Source organism: Podarcis cretensis (genome assembly GCF_951804945.1).
Source record: "Podarcis cretensis genome assembly, chromosome: 7".
Taxonomy (NCBI): domain Eukaryota; kingdom Metazoa; phylum Chordata; class Lepidosauria; order Squamata; family Lacertidae; genus Podarcis; species Podarcis cretensis.
Window position 1 is genome coordinate 40,603,052 of NC_137176.1, and position 16,557 is coordinate 40,619,608.

Here is a 16,557-nt window from a genome sequence, read left to right on the forward strand (position 1 = left end):
GAGCCATGATGGCTCAATGCATCTTCCAGGTTCTGTAAAAGGTAAAGGACCCCTGGACGGTTAAGTCCAATCAAACATGACTATGGGGTTGCAGCGTTCATCTCGCTTTCAGACCGAGAGAGCAGGCGTTTGTCCACAGACAGATTTCTGGATCATGTGGCCAGCATGACTAAACTGCTTCTGACACAATGGCACACCATGACGGAAGCCAGAGCGCACGGAAACACCATTTACCTTCCCACTGCAGCGGTACCTATTTATCTACTTGCACTGGCATGCTTTCGGACTCCTAGGTTGGCAGGAGCTGGGATAGGGCAACGGGAGCTCACCCGTCACGCAGATTCAAACCGTCAACCTTCTGATCAGCAAGCCCAAGAGGTTCAGTGGTTTAGATCACAGTGCCACCCGCTCTGTTCCATCTGCTGGGGGGCGGGGCGGGGAGAATGTGAAGTAGGGTCAGCCCTACCATTAGCTCAAGTGACACAGAGGCCACCAAATGAAAGAGCAGCAATCATTTCAGTAATTACGACGACATAAGAACATATTAAGTTCCCTCAAAGAGTCAGGTCATTGGTCCATCTTGCTCAGTAGTATCAGGGTTCATCCACCCTGATGAAGACTGCTGAAGAACTCAAAAGCTGGTCCCCCAAACCATTATTGCTGAAATGTAGCTTTTGCATTGCTCCCCTTCCCCATATGGACCAACACAGCAACTTTTGCTTCTTAAATTTGCTCTGCATTCTTGGTTAGGATGATGCTGACGATGAAGATTTGGTGATAGGACACCTCGGAATTTCCTAAGCCCTGTATTTCCACTTAACCCTGGAGAGGCTGTTAAATCTCAGCCTGCATAAACATTCGGGAAGGGGTTTTAGATCAAAGCAATAACCCCTCTCGACTCGCTCGCTCGCACCTTTTCTCACCCTCCTAACACCTCTGATCCCACCTCCCCCCACCCCCATTTCCAATGTCTTGCCCCCAGCCACCTTCCTTTCCTCCCCTGAGCTTGCACGAGCTGAGCTCAGGGCAGGCTAAGGGCAGCGGCTTCACCGTCTGGTGCGGAGCATGTGCACGCGGCCTCTGCACATGCTCAGTGGGACGGGGGCGCCCAGCAGGCGTTACAAAGCCGAGCTGAAAATGAGCACATTCCTGCTCTGGCGAAGGCAGCGGCAAGACTCGCCCTCGCTCCGCCTGGCTTGAGAGATTTGCTGCCGCCGCCGCCGCCGCTGCCTCGGCTCTTGCTGCTTTCTCGGCTGCCTGAACTGCCGACCGCAGCGGCGGAGCTGAGCCAAGGAGCCAGACGCCGGTGCCGCCGCCAGCCAGCAGCCGGAGCGGGAAGGAGCGCGGCGGAGTCCCAGCCGGAGAAGCCTCCGGCGGAGTCTTCCCTGGGTCGAGCAGCATCCCCCGTCCGGGGATCGCCGCGGCGGGAGTCAAGTTCTTTGCAGGAGTTGCATCTGGAAGACGGCTCCAGGCTGCTGGTGGCGATTCCTCGAGAAAAAGGAAGAGAAGAGTCCCTTGCTCTGCATGCAGGACCACTTTTTCTCTTGGTTGACACTGGCTGCCTTCTTCCCCATTTGGAAAGTCGTTTCGGAGCTGGCTTGATGGAAGTTCGAACTCAGACGTAGTAGCAGCGGCATTGCACTTTTTTTCTTTTTTGGAGGGGGGGAGAGAGCAAAGGATGGGAACGGGAGAAATGACAGGCGGCACCCAGATCTGGGGACAGAGCCTTTAGATGGGCAGCTGAAGTTCAGGCTTCGCTACTTAAAACGAAACCGGGCGAATGCAAATCGAGCTAGAAGAGGAGGGGAGAAGAAGAGAAAGGAGCGATGTGGCAACCGGATAGTTCTACTCCTCTTTCCCCTTGATATACTGGCATCATTGCTGATGGGATACGACCCCCGACCCCCAAAGTAGGCTGCTTTCTAAGGTACGTCTTTCTTAAAAACGTTTGTTAAACAATGTAAAGGGAGAGCATGAGATCTTTTCCTCTCTCTCTCTCTCTCTCTCTCTCTTTGGTTCTGTACGGCCGACCTCCTTTTGGCGATGACTTTTAAATATTTGCAGCTGTTGGCAAAGAAAAACTTGTTCTAACTTCTTCAGCCCGGAGACATGTATTTGGGGGGTATACTAATTGGCTCATAGCGCCCTCTAGTGACTTGCAAGGGACTATCTCGATTAGTAAGTCACAGGTGAAGAAAGGATGGGGGCACTTTTTTTGCAGCGAAATGCAAAATGTACACAGTTATGCACAGTGATTGCATTGCGGGATTTTTTAATTGTAAAGTTTGCCTTTGAAAAAGAAAAAGCCGTTTGTGTTGCAGGTTGCAGTGTACAGAGACATGAATGGGTGTCTTAATTGTAGAACAGCTTGGTGTTAAAACAACAACAACTTTTGTTAGTTCTGTTATGTTTGAAGATGACAGGCAAATAGCAGTCCAGATTGTGCTTTTGAAGGAAGGCTATTTTGCTTAACTAGTAAAATAGCGCTTTACTAAATGAAGCATTACATCAATTTATGAGATTTTCTGAATACTGAACAGTTTATTCAGTTAGAAGTAAAATATATTAAAAAGTAGATTTTAAAAACAGTTAAAAAGTTAACATCATATTACTTCTGACATGAATATGTAGAAAAACTATTTACAGTGAGATGATCTTTAAAAAACAAAACCAGTAGTTGGCTATCATATGAACACTTTTCTTGTACATTTTGAAGGACACATGTTTGTCTGTTTCTTTTAACAGAGGAGATCAACATGCAAAGCGAACAGATTCCAGAGCCAGCTATCTGTGCATCCCATTTCGTATTTTTAATTTGGCTTTGTGATGAGGCAATAGAACTAATTGAAACTCAGAGACAGGGTCTGGCTTCGCAGACTGATGAGGACCTGAAGATAATGAAAGGCGACATGAAAGCAGCGAGTCTGTTAGACGATCATCAAACCCAACAGAGTTTTCACAACTGGAGGTTAGCAAGTGCAAGAAGGATGGCAGCTCTGCCAAAATTGGCCAATGGAGACGTTTTGCTGAGTATCCCTTCCCCACCAAAATAAAGGACAAACTTCTGCAGATGTGTGTGAACTAGGAGAGAACGGGACAGAAGAGGGCAACTTGAACTCATTAGTTCATATCTTTGGCACTAAATTCAATTTGTTTCCTCATTTGCTGTACATGCATTGTTATCAGTGCCATCCTATCACAACAGAAGAAATCAATGATTTTTTTTTAAAAAAACCCAAAACTAAATATGAACACTTCCACGAGTAACACCCTGGATGTGTTTTTCTTCATGGTTCAATAGACATCCTTTCTGCCATCAAATTTACTTGTTAGTCTGATGTACATGGAAGCTAGTGAAAGATTTCATTGTTTTTAGCCCTCTGGGCAAAAAACACTTTTCAGCGTGGCCAAAGGGTTTCTAGTCTAAGCTCCTGCACGCCAGCGTTTTTCCAGTGCTGTATCAACTGATCGCTTCAGCTCAGAACTGTGTGTACCTAGTAGCACAAGGTCCCCTCCGCTACTGCCGCCTGGGTTTGCGTAAAAAGCTTTCAAGTGTATTTTTCCCACGCTGGCGAGTCTGATTCATGTTTGAAATCTGAACAGTGGTTTTGTTTTTTTGAAAGAGGTGTATGCCCGAAGGGAGGAAACTGCCTAATGGATCATGGCTCTAATGTTTACAGGACATTCCTTATTTCTAGCCTTAGTGATGTTGGCAGCCTCCACTTTTGAAGAGTCTGTAAGCAATTACTCTGACTGGGTGACTTTTACAGAGGATGTGGATCCGTATGAGAAACAGAGGCTAGATGATTTCAGGACTAGTCATAAGACGAAAAAGGCCGTGCTTCACCCAAGCTTATATTTTAGTGCTGAAGAGCTCCCAGCGCTGAGACAGAAATCTCACACCAGCCATCTCCACCTCTTCAGAGCCCTCAGAAATGCGGTGTCAGTGATGCTGTCCAGTCCATCGTACTACCTCCCTCCCCCCAAGCATGCTGATTTCGCTGCCAAGTGGAATGAGATATATGGGAACAATCTCCCTCCTTTAGCCTTTTACTGCCTCCTGTGCCCGGAAGATAAAGCTGCCTTTGATTTTGTGCTAGAATATATGGACAGAATGGCTGGATACAAAGACTGGCTGGTGGAGAATGCCCCAGGTGACGAAGTTCCTCTGGGCCACTCCTTAACCGGCTTTGCCACCGCTTTTGATTTTTTATATGCCTCATTGGATGATGTCAGAAGGCAAAAATACTTCGCCAAGATATGGGCTGTGACTGAGGAAATGTATGAGTATTCCAAAGTCCGTTCCTGGGGCAAGCAACTTCTTCATAACCACCAGGCCACTAACATGCTGGCATTGCTCATTGGAGCCCTGGTCACTGGAGGGGACCTAGAGTCCCAAGCAAATGCCTGGAAACACGCCGTGGTGGACGTGATGGAGAAAGCCATGTTTTTGCTCAACCACATTGTCGATGGCTCTTTGGACGAAGGCGTGGCTTACGGTAGCTACACCGCCAAATCGATCACTCAGTATATATTTCTGGCGCAGCGCCACTTTGGGATTAACAACCTCGAAAACCACTGGCTCAAAATGCACTTTTGGTTTTACTACGCTACCCTTCTGCCAGGCTTTCAGAGGACTGTCGGCATAGCTGATTCAAATTACAATTGGTTTTACGGCCCCGAAAGCCAGCTGGTTTTCCTGGATAAATTTGTGCTGAAGAGTGGGGTAGGCAATTGGCTTGCACAACAAATTAGAAAGCACCGCCCAAAGGATGGTCCAATGGTGCCCTCCACTGCCCAGAGGTGGAGCACGCTTCACACTGAGTACATATGGTACGACCCAGGGTTAACTCCCCACCCTCCACCTGATTACGGCACTCCTAAAATGCATGTGTTCCCAAACTGGGGGGTAGTTACGTACGGAGCAGGTTTGCCAAACGCTCAGACAAATACCTTTGTTTCTTTTAAATCTGGGAAGCTGGGTGGCCGTGCTGTCTATGACATAGTCCATTTTCAGCCCTATTCTTGGATTGATGGGTGGCGAAGCTTCAACCCAGGCCATGAACATCCAGATCAGAACTCTTTTACCTTTGCTCCTAATGGGCAGGTGTTTGTCTCCGAGGCCCTCTATGGCCCCAAGCTGAGCCACCTGAATAACGTCCTGGTGTTTGCTCCATCTCCCACAAGCCAGTGCAATCAGCCTTGGGAGGGTCAGCTTGGGGAATGCACACAGTGGCTTAAGTGGACTGGGGATGAAGTTGGGGAAGCTGCTGGTGAGATCATTACATCATCTCAGCACGAGGAGATGATGTTTGTGAGCGGTGAGGCAGCGCCTGCCTACTCATCAGCAATGAAGCTGAAAAGCGTGTACCGTTCTTTGCTCCTGCTGAATCCTCAAATGTTGCTAGTGGTGGACCATGTGGAGAAAGAGGAGGACTCTCCCATTGACTCCATCAGTGCCTTTTTTCATAACCTTGACATTGACTTTAAATACGTACCATATAAATTTATGAGCAAATATAATGGAGCCATGATGGACGTCTGGGATGCCCACTATAAAATGTTTTGGTTCGACCATCATGGGAATAGCCCTGTCGCTAGGATACAAGAGGCAGAGCAGGCGGCCGAATTCAAAAAGCGCTGGACTCAGTTTGTAAATGTCACTTTCTCTGCAAAGACCACTGTAGCAAGGATTGCCTACATTTTCTATGGGCCGTACGTCAATATTTCTAGCTGTAGGTTTGTTGACGATGCCCGATCAGGGTATCAGATTTCTCTCAATGTCAACAATACAGAAACAGTTCTCTCTGTCGTTACAGACTATCTAAATCTGAGGACAAGGTTCAGCTATTTAGGCTTTGGTGGCTACGCCAAGGTAGTCACTCAGGGAAAGGTGACGAGGTTTGGCCTGGGCACCGAAACTGTAGCAAAAGAGGCACCCAGTAACAGGATCGCTTTCTCTTTTGGATTTAAAGTGAATGTCATTGCAGGGTTGATTTTAGGGATTAGCTTGGCTTTGCTGGCCTTCCAGTGGCACTTTTACATTTCCTTCAGCAGACTCTTGCGTTGGATCCTCATCCTGGTCATCACATTGTGGTTTGTCGAGCTGGTTGATGTGTGGAGCTCTTGCACTCAGCCCATCTGCGGAAAGTGGAGCAGCGACGCAATGAGTGCGGAGCACAGCACAGCAAAGGACCAGGCACACCCTGTGAGTTTGCCTGATGTGGTCATTACCTCCCTGCCCAGCTCAGGTGCGGAAATCCTGAAGCAGCTGTTCTTCAACAGCAGTGACTTCCTATACATCAGGATCCCTTCAGGCTACCTTGACGTCCCCGAAGCTGAGTTTGAGATCGACTCCTTCGTCGATGCCTGTGAGTGGAAGGCGTCCGATGTTCGGAGCGGCCGTTTCCGGCTCTTCCAGGGCTGGCTGCATTCCCTAGTCAAAGACACGAAACTCCACCTTCAGAATATCCATTTACATGAAACCAGCAGAAGTAAGTCCGTGCAGCATCCTGCTGCCAGACAGGACAAAAAGCGGCGGCCCAGAAAAAGAGAATCCATAGCAGAGCAAAGAAGCCGATTGAGAGGGAGTTCAGAGAAAGATGCAGATTACATTAGGGAGCTCAGGAGACACATAGCCTCTTATCCCAATGCACGCCCCGTGCTTAGCCTGAGCAGTGGGAGCTGGACATTAAAGCTGCCTTTCTTTCAAGAAATCATAGGCCCTTCCTTGAGAGCGCTCTATGTAGTACGAGACCCCCGGGCATGGATCTACTCAGTACTGCACAAAAGCCAGCCGAGCCTTTACTCCTTGAGGAAGGTTCCCCAGCGCTTAGCGATGCTGTTTAAAGCAGAGGGCAGGAAAGAAAAGTGTAGTTTAAATGCAGGCTATGCTTTTGAATATGAATCGCTGAGGGAGGAACTCTCCGATTCAAATTCAAACGCTGTCTCTGTGATGTCCCATTTGTGGCTGGCAAACACAGCAGCAGCCCTGAGACTCAATGGGGATTTGCTGCCGGAGAATTACCGGCTGCTCAAGTTCGAAGACCTAGTCAACTTCCCCCAGAAGGTGGCCGAATCCATCTATGCCTTTCTGGGCATCCCTCTGTCTCCCGCTAGCTTAAACCAAATCCTATTTGCCACATCCACCAACCTTTTCTACCTTCCTTACGAAGGAGAGGTCTCCCCAACCAGCATCCAGGCTTGGCGACGTGAGATGCCTCATGAGGAAATTAAGCAGATTGAGGACATCTGTTTGACTCTAATGGACCGCTTAGGCTATCCAAAGTTTACCGATTTAGAAGCTGCGGGTCAGCGGTAGTTTGCACTAAGGATCCCCAGGCTCTTCAATTTGTAGATAAGAATCCAAAAAGCTGGTTTATTCTTGTAAAATGTCTGTACAGTCTGTTACACTTGCAGAGAGAGAGATTATTTTAAAGGAAATGAGATATTTGGTCTGGTGAGCTTCCCCCACCCTCCCTTTTCCTTCCTAAACAACAATAACAACAACGAGAAAAAGCCCCCTCGTAATTACTTTTGCTGCCTTTGAAAATAAAGCTGTGTGAATCTTTGCATTTGTTTCCAGATGGGGACTGACTATAGCTCAGAGGATGGGTAATAGGATCAGGGCCTTACATTCCTTGGCTCTTGGCATGAATCCCAGCTGGGCAGGGAGTTGCCAAGTGTCACTGCCATCTGCTGGTTATTTGGTGGCCAGTGTTGGGAGGAGGTTGGGCTCAGCCCTAGTTTTCAATGAACAACTGTTTGTATTGCAAAGCAGACTTGGCGTTTGGCAGCAGTGATCTCCCATGGGCTGGATTTACTGACATGTTATGTCTGCTTTTAACTACCCCAGCGGTGCTGAGAAGCCATAAAGTCAACCTAACCAGCCAGTTAAACTGTGTTTTATGATTGCCTGACATCACTGAAGTGACAGAAAGCAGATCACACACACACACACACACACACACACACACACACACACACACTGGCACAATCTTGGCATCCTATTGGCAGCTGTAGCAAAGAGACCAAGACCCAAACTGACATGGAAGCATATTAATACTATTTCATGTGTTTCTTCCATTCCTCAGCAGTAAGGAATCTGAGTCTGTAAGGTAATTTCAGGATAGCTGTTCCTACTGTTACTGTGCTGTAAGTAAATAATTCATAGTCAGAAGTAATGATAAATATACATACAGAGCCCATCTCGATGATTGTCTTTCTGACACAGGCGTCCTCTGTTGTTTTATCTGGATTACATCTGCACAAAACCTTCTCCATCTCAGCATCTTGAAACCAAGTCAGGAGTGCAGAATCAGTTGCCTGAAAAATAAGGTACATATAGATGGGGAGAACCATGGGCAGATTAAGCAGTAACTGGGGCTGTGACAACAATGCCCATCTTGGTTTTGCTTTTCTCAGGGATGGGGAATCAGATGTTGCTGGACTACAACTCCCACCATCCCTGACCACTTCCCAAGTTAGCTGGGGCTGATGAGAGTTGAAGCCTGAAAACACTAGGAGGGTCAAAGGTTTCCTATTCTTTTGCTGTGCTAATAGGTATTAGACCAATGCAGGTACACACATAAATTAGAGTCACCTTTCTTCTCTCTCCACAAGTTCTTTCCACACAATCTACATGCAACAGTTTAAATGAACCTTCTTGGGAGTGTGGACGTGTGTAGCGTGCATCGGGTGTTCACAGGGGCACAGTATAACTTGTGGGCTTTGAATTAAGTTCCAGCTCTCTGTTGGGAACAATGGAGAAAATGTATGGTGTTGCGTTACAATATTTGATGCCCTTCTCATTGAAATGTATTTATTTATCCATTCGTTGTTAATGATGTGGTTAATAGGATGTATATCACAGTTTTCTCTATATCCTACAAACTGGAGAATAGCTCCACAGACTTTTAACACAATGACTTCAGTGTAAAATTGCAGCCTAAGGCCGCAATTTTCCTAAAAAGTTTACTTTTTAATGCCAGATTTAAGGGTCGAGATGGCTGTGGTAGCATCTTCATGTGGCAGGAAGAGAGTAAATGCCACTTTCATCAGCTGGAACAGATTCAAGAGAATATTTTAACACCCCAGTTCTTAAATCACAGAGATAAATACTTGCTCAAGGAGTAGGAACATGTGCAACACTACCCTGATTTCTCAGGACCTCTTACTCTTGACTTCTGGAGTAAGTTTGCTGATATAACGGGGCTTACCTTTCAGATTGCCAACTGGAGGAAGCAGGGACTAGGTTGGTTTTAAAATTGTTTTTTAATTTCTAAACAGCCCCAAGCACATACTAGGCACTTTCTAAATAATAAATAAATAATCTAAATAATAAATCACAGTGGTGACTAACAGCCATGGGCATAGGCAGGATTTTTGTTAGGGGGAACAGGCCTTTTAGACAATCCCAACATGTCTAATCAGAAGTAAGTGTTATTGAATTCAGTGGGGTTTATGGCCAGAGAAGTGGGATTAGGATTGCAGGCTCACTTGCAAGTAAATTTGTTTAGGATTGTGGCTTTACTACAATTAATTTGTAAAGAATGCTGGGATGACCTTATGCTTTCTCATTTCATAGGTTTATTTTCCACCTGTGTGTCAAATTCCGGTTAATGATGAATGATTATATTTAATCCATTTCCAAAATCTGTTTGCATTTTCATGTATAGAAAACCAGTTCCATCATTCCTTGAATTGCACTGAAAATATATATCTTTAAAGGCAGCCACCCTCTTCCACACTATTCTAACCCCTATCCAAGTAGCAGGCAGTTCTCCCTCTCCCCGCCTTTAAAATGGAATGTATTCTCCTGTATTCTCACATTCTCTGCAGAAGCATGCCTATTGTAAATGTCTGCGGATGTGTGTACCAAGCTCTAGCTATCAGAGACGCCCATTTCTTACTCCTTTTCTGCCTAGCATTTCCTTACAAATGAAGTTGCTATGAAATATGTTTCATCTTCTTTGTTTGAACCAGAATCGGAGTTTGGTGCCACAGTGTTGAAATGTGCCAGATGAGTAATTGCCTTTCATTTGGGTGACAAAAAATTAGCTGATGTCAAGAGATTTAATGAATTTGTCTCCTCACACTGTTAGGAAATTCTCCCGGTGATCCTGAATGCTTTGCTGTGATGTCCTCTCCCTCCACCCTTCCTGTCCTCCACTAACATGTTGCAACATTCTGTGATCTCTCATTCTGACCTAGATAAAAGTAGCTCATTCCCAGCCGTTCATTATTATGTCAAAATGTGCCTCTAGCCTGATAGAACTGTTGATATGTTGCAGTTTCACTGAGCGTAACTTGGCTGTCACTTGTCCTGGATTAGAAGAGGGACTGACATCCCTCTTTCTCTTTCCCAGGCTGTCCTCTGGCTAGGTAGACTGTCACATGCTAAAGGAAATGGCAAAGTGTATTAATGTGCACTGATGTGTCAGTGAAACCTTGGATCATCACTTTCGTTCATGCCGGGCTGTTTCTCTCTCTCCCTCTCCTGCCATCCTAGTATCAAACATATGCAAAATGAGGTGGTTCTTTTTTCTTTCTTTCTTTAAGACATTGCCAAAGTGAATCTTCACTCTTCAAACTGCTCGGCTGACTTCCAGTGCCTTGTTCAAGGATCAGGGTTTAACACAAAGAATTTCCTTTCAGTGAAGATTTGAGAGAAACCAGCAAAATGGCTGGTCTCTGATAATACTTTCAACACCGCTGATGGTAGGAAATTGAGAGTTCAGTGAAGCTAGGGAGACAGTGTTGCGTGCCATTCTTCAAACAAGAAAGGGTTTGTAATGCATGTCCTTGATATGGTGATCGCTAAAATATTCACCTTGATGAGAAAATACCAATAATTGTAGCTTCTCTTTCCACAGAGTAAGCACATTGAAACATGGGGCAAATAGAACACTGGAATGAAATTTGAAAGTAGCTTTTATTTTTGCTTCAGCTTTACAGCATTCACTCTGAGCATCGACGGGAATGCTGTTGTACTTGTCTCCTGCTTGTGGGCTTCCTCTGGGCACCTGGTTGAGCAGCATGAGAACAGAATGCTGGACTGGAGAGACCTTTTAGTCTGAGCCCAGCAGGCTCTTCTTATGTGTTTCTATGGCATAACTGATATATGATCCCATGCAGCACCCAGCTCATCAGGGCAGCTCCAGGCACACCCTGGCCTCTTGGTAATGTGAAAGGACTATCTCAAACAAACAAAATGACTTAATTTTTTTTCCCTAGACATGTTTTGCATACTCTGGTGTACTAAAGTGGAAAAATGGGAGCCAATGCAGTGACTTCTCAGAGTGTATTTGTGCCTGTGTGTGACAGAAAGAGTTCTAATATATGTGTATTGTAACTTCTCCAACGAACCATCACTGAAATGAACAAGGGCTATGCTCCTGGCGAGTCCTTGGCCCTGTCACTGCAGAATTCCCCAGTGCTGCTTGCCTGTAATACTGACCTACCAAACTGGCCTACCAAATGCAGACCACTTTATATTATGAACCGTCTTCTTTTGGAACACCACCCCACAGGTTTGCTGTACAGAGATGCTGCATTTGAAATGGCTGAAAGGCACAATGTAGCCTGAGTATCCATTACCTACCTAAGTCATTAGCTTCATGCATTGTGTACATACATATTTTTGTGTAATGTTTTTGTGTAATTTCCTGCTGGCCAGTAAATATTCCCAGGGGTGGGCAGAAAGGAAGCTTGTACTGCAACTGCAGTGATATATAATGAAGGAAAATCACTGTTTTGAAAACCACAAATGGGGAAAGTTCGATTTGTAAGCAACATTGTTAAATTGCACTCCACAAATGGGCCACACGGTGCCTTTGCAACAGAAACAATGACAGTGGGATCAAGCTGGAATACTTATTTGCTTGGGAAAGAGGAAGGAAGCATGAATGTATTCTTCTTCTTCTTTGGCGAGCACTCATAGCCAAGTAAGATTGTCTTCCATAAACATGGTTTTAACAGTGAGTCTGTAAGTGACTGTGGGGGCCAATTCTGGATCCCCACGTCCTTCCGCTTTGGGGGGGGGGTGTATTAATCACAAGGCGGTAGCTAATAGTGGAGGAAAATGGAAACAGGGTTGTACTTAAAAAGATTTTAGTATTTGTAATAAATATTCCTTAAATGACTTCTAATTCTGTTCAGAGCTAATACTTCTGTATCCTAAAAATATTTGTGTATAAAGGAAGAACATTAGTTTTTCAACCAGATGGTACAAAGAAGCAGAATCTGATAATGGTGGGATGCATTCCATGGTTCATATTTTAAAATCCCCCCTGCCCCCCCCCATGTGGTGTATATTGGTGTAGGGCTTGGGAGGGAGGGAAGTAAGATGTCAGCTGGGATTCTGGTGCTCATGCCTGATCTTGAATAGCTGCTCTCATTTGTTGTCTCCTCTCCCTCTTATTTTTCTTGCATGCCTGAGGAAAGGAAAGGAAGCACGAAACAGCCATGTATTATAGCATATTTGAAAAATACAAGTGTTTTAAAATATGATTTTGATTTTACTTTTAAAATTAAATGGCATGTTTGATTTTGAAATATGTGTAAGTCACATAGGTGTACCGCAAATGTCCGATTTCCATTCTTAGAAGTCTCTCCTTAGAAATGACACTAAATGCACTTTATTCTGCATGAGGCTTCTATTTTGTTTCTGTGTTGGATGCTATGGGATTGGCAATCAGGTTTTCTTCATCAATAATATTCTTCCTATTATAGCAGAAAACATGAATTTGTTGGAAGAAAGTTCATGTTTTGTCAAAACAAGGGTTCATCAAGTGAACAATGATCTTCTAGACACTTTTGGAAAGCTTATCAGCAGGGCATGATGGCAACAGCTATTGCCTGTGACCTTTTCCCCCCGCATCTGATTTTAAGGGTTATTTCAAAAAGATGCATTATGTTGTTTTTCTTAATATGAAAGTTCCATTTAATTATCATGGATAATAGATGGTGATAGAACTACCTTCCATTAGTTTGTCTAATAGTTTCTGAAAGTCAGTTACTTTTGTGGCAATCACTGTATTTTGTGATAGTTAATTTTTTTTTAGTTCATTCAGTTCATGCTTGTAGTAATTGAGTGCTCTGTGTGTGTGTGTGTGTGTGTGTGTGTGTGTGTGTGTGTGTGTACTGTGTGTGTTCATCCCAAGTGTGGTTTACAAAGGGTGGACGTGTGTCAAAACAGACATATCTATGATCTTCCCACTTTTCCTCCCTGTATTTTTCAACTTTGAAATAAATGATGAGATCCCTTGGTTGTTTTAAAAAAGAAGCTGGAAGGTAGGGTTTATCTGTTTTTCCACTAAATAAATTGATGATCTGTAGTCTAGTTCAAAGGTGGAACTTGCAAATGTGATTTGAATGAATAGCCTCATAAATCTTTTATCTATAGGCCTGTTGTGGGGTCATATGTTAAAGAGAACAAAAGAAAGTCAGGGGCAAAGTAAAGGAAACTTTAAGTATGTCAGAAGTTTTGAAGTGGTTGTTATGTTTCTTGGATCTATGGGATCTATACATTCTCATATGGATAAAGAAACCTGGTTTGTTCCCTTCCACAAGCAAGCATTCTAATTCTGCAGATATCAGTTGAACAATTTCAATATTGTAGGATGGATGGGGCCTTGAGATCATCTAGTGAAATCCTATTAACTAAGGCAGGTTTCTACATAATCCAAAAACATCGCTTATAGAAGAATGTGGTTTGCTTCCGCTCAGTGTGCCTCAGGCAAAAATCGTGCCAATTTCACCAGATAGCATCGGTCTTCATTGCTCTACATTATTTGGTTGTTTTAATCCAAGTACTGTGATATCCTTATATTTCCCACAGTTGTCCGTATGATGTATTCTCCACTCGATTTATGGGCAGAGTAATTGGAGGAGGATCATTCAGAGCAGTTATTCAACTCTCACTTGGAGGTGGGACCACCATTTGGCAATGGCAGCAGCCTTTTTCTCCACCAGCCCCATGATTCTTCTCCCTCCCTACTACAAATGACTGGAAAAGTCACTGCGTTGGCAGTCCACATTGCCTTTGACCTTGCACTAGGGCATTGCAAGGTGGGGGAATGTTGGCCACCAAACACACAAAGAGTATTTACAGAAAATGCTTCATGGTGGCTTTCAGATTTTTTTAAGAGAGGGGTTTAGAAAATCATCATCATCATCTTTCTCCCCCCCAAAAAAATGTCTCCAGAGAAATTTTGGCTGAGCTCTAATCATCATAGTATTTCATACAAAGCAAAAGTGATTTTGAATTCTGAGGGTTTGATTCAGGTGGCAACAACTTTAGAAATACAGAAGAAACATTGAAAATTTGGATAGGGTTGGTGGCATTTCTCAGAAAGGTCCCACAGAAGAATGTGAGATGAAATTATATATATTTTGGAAGATGGTTTGACATACTAAGCTTTCCCCATAAACAGTTTATTTTACGATTTTAGGCCAATGCCTCCTTTTTTTTTTTCTAAAATGGAGCCTGTGACATTGCTGAGGCACATACTAAGGCCTGTACCATGGATCTTTCCAGTCTTTTAGTGCAGGCATGTCCAACAGGTAGATCGTGATCTACTGGCAGATCGCAGGATGTCTATGGTAGATTGTGTGACGTATTCTCCCCTCCCCCCAAAATAAGAGCTCAATAGCCTTGGCTCTCCTAAAAAGCTCAACAACATTGCCTGTCAGTAACAATGGGTAGATCACAGCTAGTATTTTTATAATGTGAGTAGTTCACAGTCTCCTGAGAGTTGGATGTGCCTGTTTTAGTGGTATGAATTCAGCTGTTTGGAGCATTGTTGTCACTGCGTGAAATTTCCTTTTTGATTCTTCAATCTAATGTTCCAGGTTTGCCAGTTACTATTCTTTTGGTTGGCAAAGGTGTATAAAGCTTTTTCAAACTGAAGTCCAGACAAAATGTCATATTTCTCTAGCCTTCCATTGTAACTTTGATAAAGGATAGAGAATCCTTTCAAAAAATACAAATTATGACCTTTACACAAATTTCAATTTTTTTTAACGTAACAAAGAACAGCTTATAGTTTGTGGCATTAATCACCTATGGCAGTGTATGACATCCTCTTTGGGCTGCAGGGGTCAGCTCAGTGGGGGTTTGTTGAGTTGCTTAGCTGACTTGAGGAAGTTTTCCTTCACATCAGATGAGCAGCCTCAGCAAAATCCTACTGCACCCCCATATCGTGAGAAGATCATCCTCAGAGCCTGAAGAGGATGTCCTCCTTGGGCTCTGGGAAGGGTCTCCTCATGAGGCACAAGGACTCTTCAGGGTGCCTCCCAATTACACACATTTCACTTATGCACATGGGGTCCGGGACGTAATCCCTGTGTAAGTGGGGAGTCGCCTGTATTTAGTTAGGAAACATGTTTGCCAATGTCCTTGCATCAGTCTGGGTGGTTCCAACAGAACATTTTCCCTCAAAGAAATAAAACCACAGCATAGAAAGGAAAACAATGAAGAATATTCTGAAACAAAGATGTATTGCATAAAAAGCATGTGCATGACAAATGAAGTGTTTGCCGAAACAGGAGAGCTTCAGTTGAAGAAAAACAGTGAGGGAGGAGGCTAAGCAGATCTCACCCTTTGTGAGGCATTACACATTCTGAGAATAAGACACTTTAAGAAGGCCTTCTCTGCCATCCCAAATTATTATGTACTGCTTATCTTTTTATTTTATTAAAAAGGCATTAGAAAGGCCTTTGACGTTATTTCATTCCCATAATGAGTTAATAATTAATAACTAAGCATCAATATTCAGCTAACTCAAGAATCAGATATGCTTTTGCAGCAAATTGGAACCCTGTTGTATCTATTACTGGGAGTCTTCAGCCAAGGCTGATTTCCAATTTATCCAAAGGATATCTTTCCAAATGACTGTGGTCCATGTAATCTGCATTTCCAATTTGCCTCCTTCAGATCAAGGAGACTGCAATTAGACATCTTTCCCTGATGCCCAGTAAAACTTGTGGATTTCCTACAAATAAAGAAAATCCACAAGACATTAGCGATTTATTTGTGGAGTAGGCAGACTTAGGGAGTCACTGGTGAGTACTGAGAGGAAAGGAGCAGGTTGGCTACAGTCTTATGAGACAGCAAATGAAAACTTGATGCAGATCTTTCCATAATGTCTTTTGCCAGACAAATGGGAAGCAATGTATCTTTGACAACTAGAAATAGAAGCCGTGGGAATACCATGGGAAGTAATGGAAATGTTTTTAAAGCTGCTTAGCTGGCATGAATGACATCCATTTTGCTGCCAACAGAACAGGTCTGAAGATCGCAGTGACCTTCTGAATGGAATACTGAAATCATGTGGAAATAATCTAACCTGGCCTCTTTCTGTGTTTTCAGAGGAAAACATGAAACAGCAGGCCAGTTTCATAGCTGCTGCTATGATTTTTATTCTTTTTTTAAAAAAAGAAAGAGAGCCAGGAATTGTTTTGGCAATAAATAAGGCTTGAAACAATATCAGCAAAAGCAAGATTAGCTACATGGTGGAATATCGTTTGAGTCTTGGCACCAAAACCAGGTGTCAG

At 44.0% G+C, this 16,557-nt stretch overlaps 1 protein-coding gene across 1 annotated transcript; it reads left to right on the forward strand.

The window, feature by feature from the left end:
• The first annotated feature begins 1,130 nt into the window (after window positions 1–1,130).
• Window positions 1,131–7,571, forward strand: DSEL (dermatan sulfate epimerase like). Its single transcript, XM_079983327.1, has 2 exons — window positions 1,131–1,927; window positions 2,746–7,571. The coding sequence occupies exon 2, from the start codon at window positions 3,662–3,664 to the stop codon at window positions 7,319–7,321; it is 3,660 nt and encodes a 1,219-aa protein (XP_079839453.1). The 5' UTR covers window positions 1,131–1,927; window positions 2,746–3,661; the 3' UTR covers window positions 7,322–7,571.
• The last annotated feature ends 8,986 nt before the right edge of the window (window positions 7,572–16,557 follow it).

Excerpts from the sequence above, each read along its gene's own strand:
- DSEL (XM_079983327.1), top strand. The coding sequence starts at position 3,662 with ATGGCTCTAATGTTTACAGGACATTCCTTATTTCTAGCCTTAGTGATG.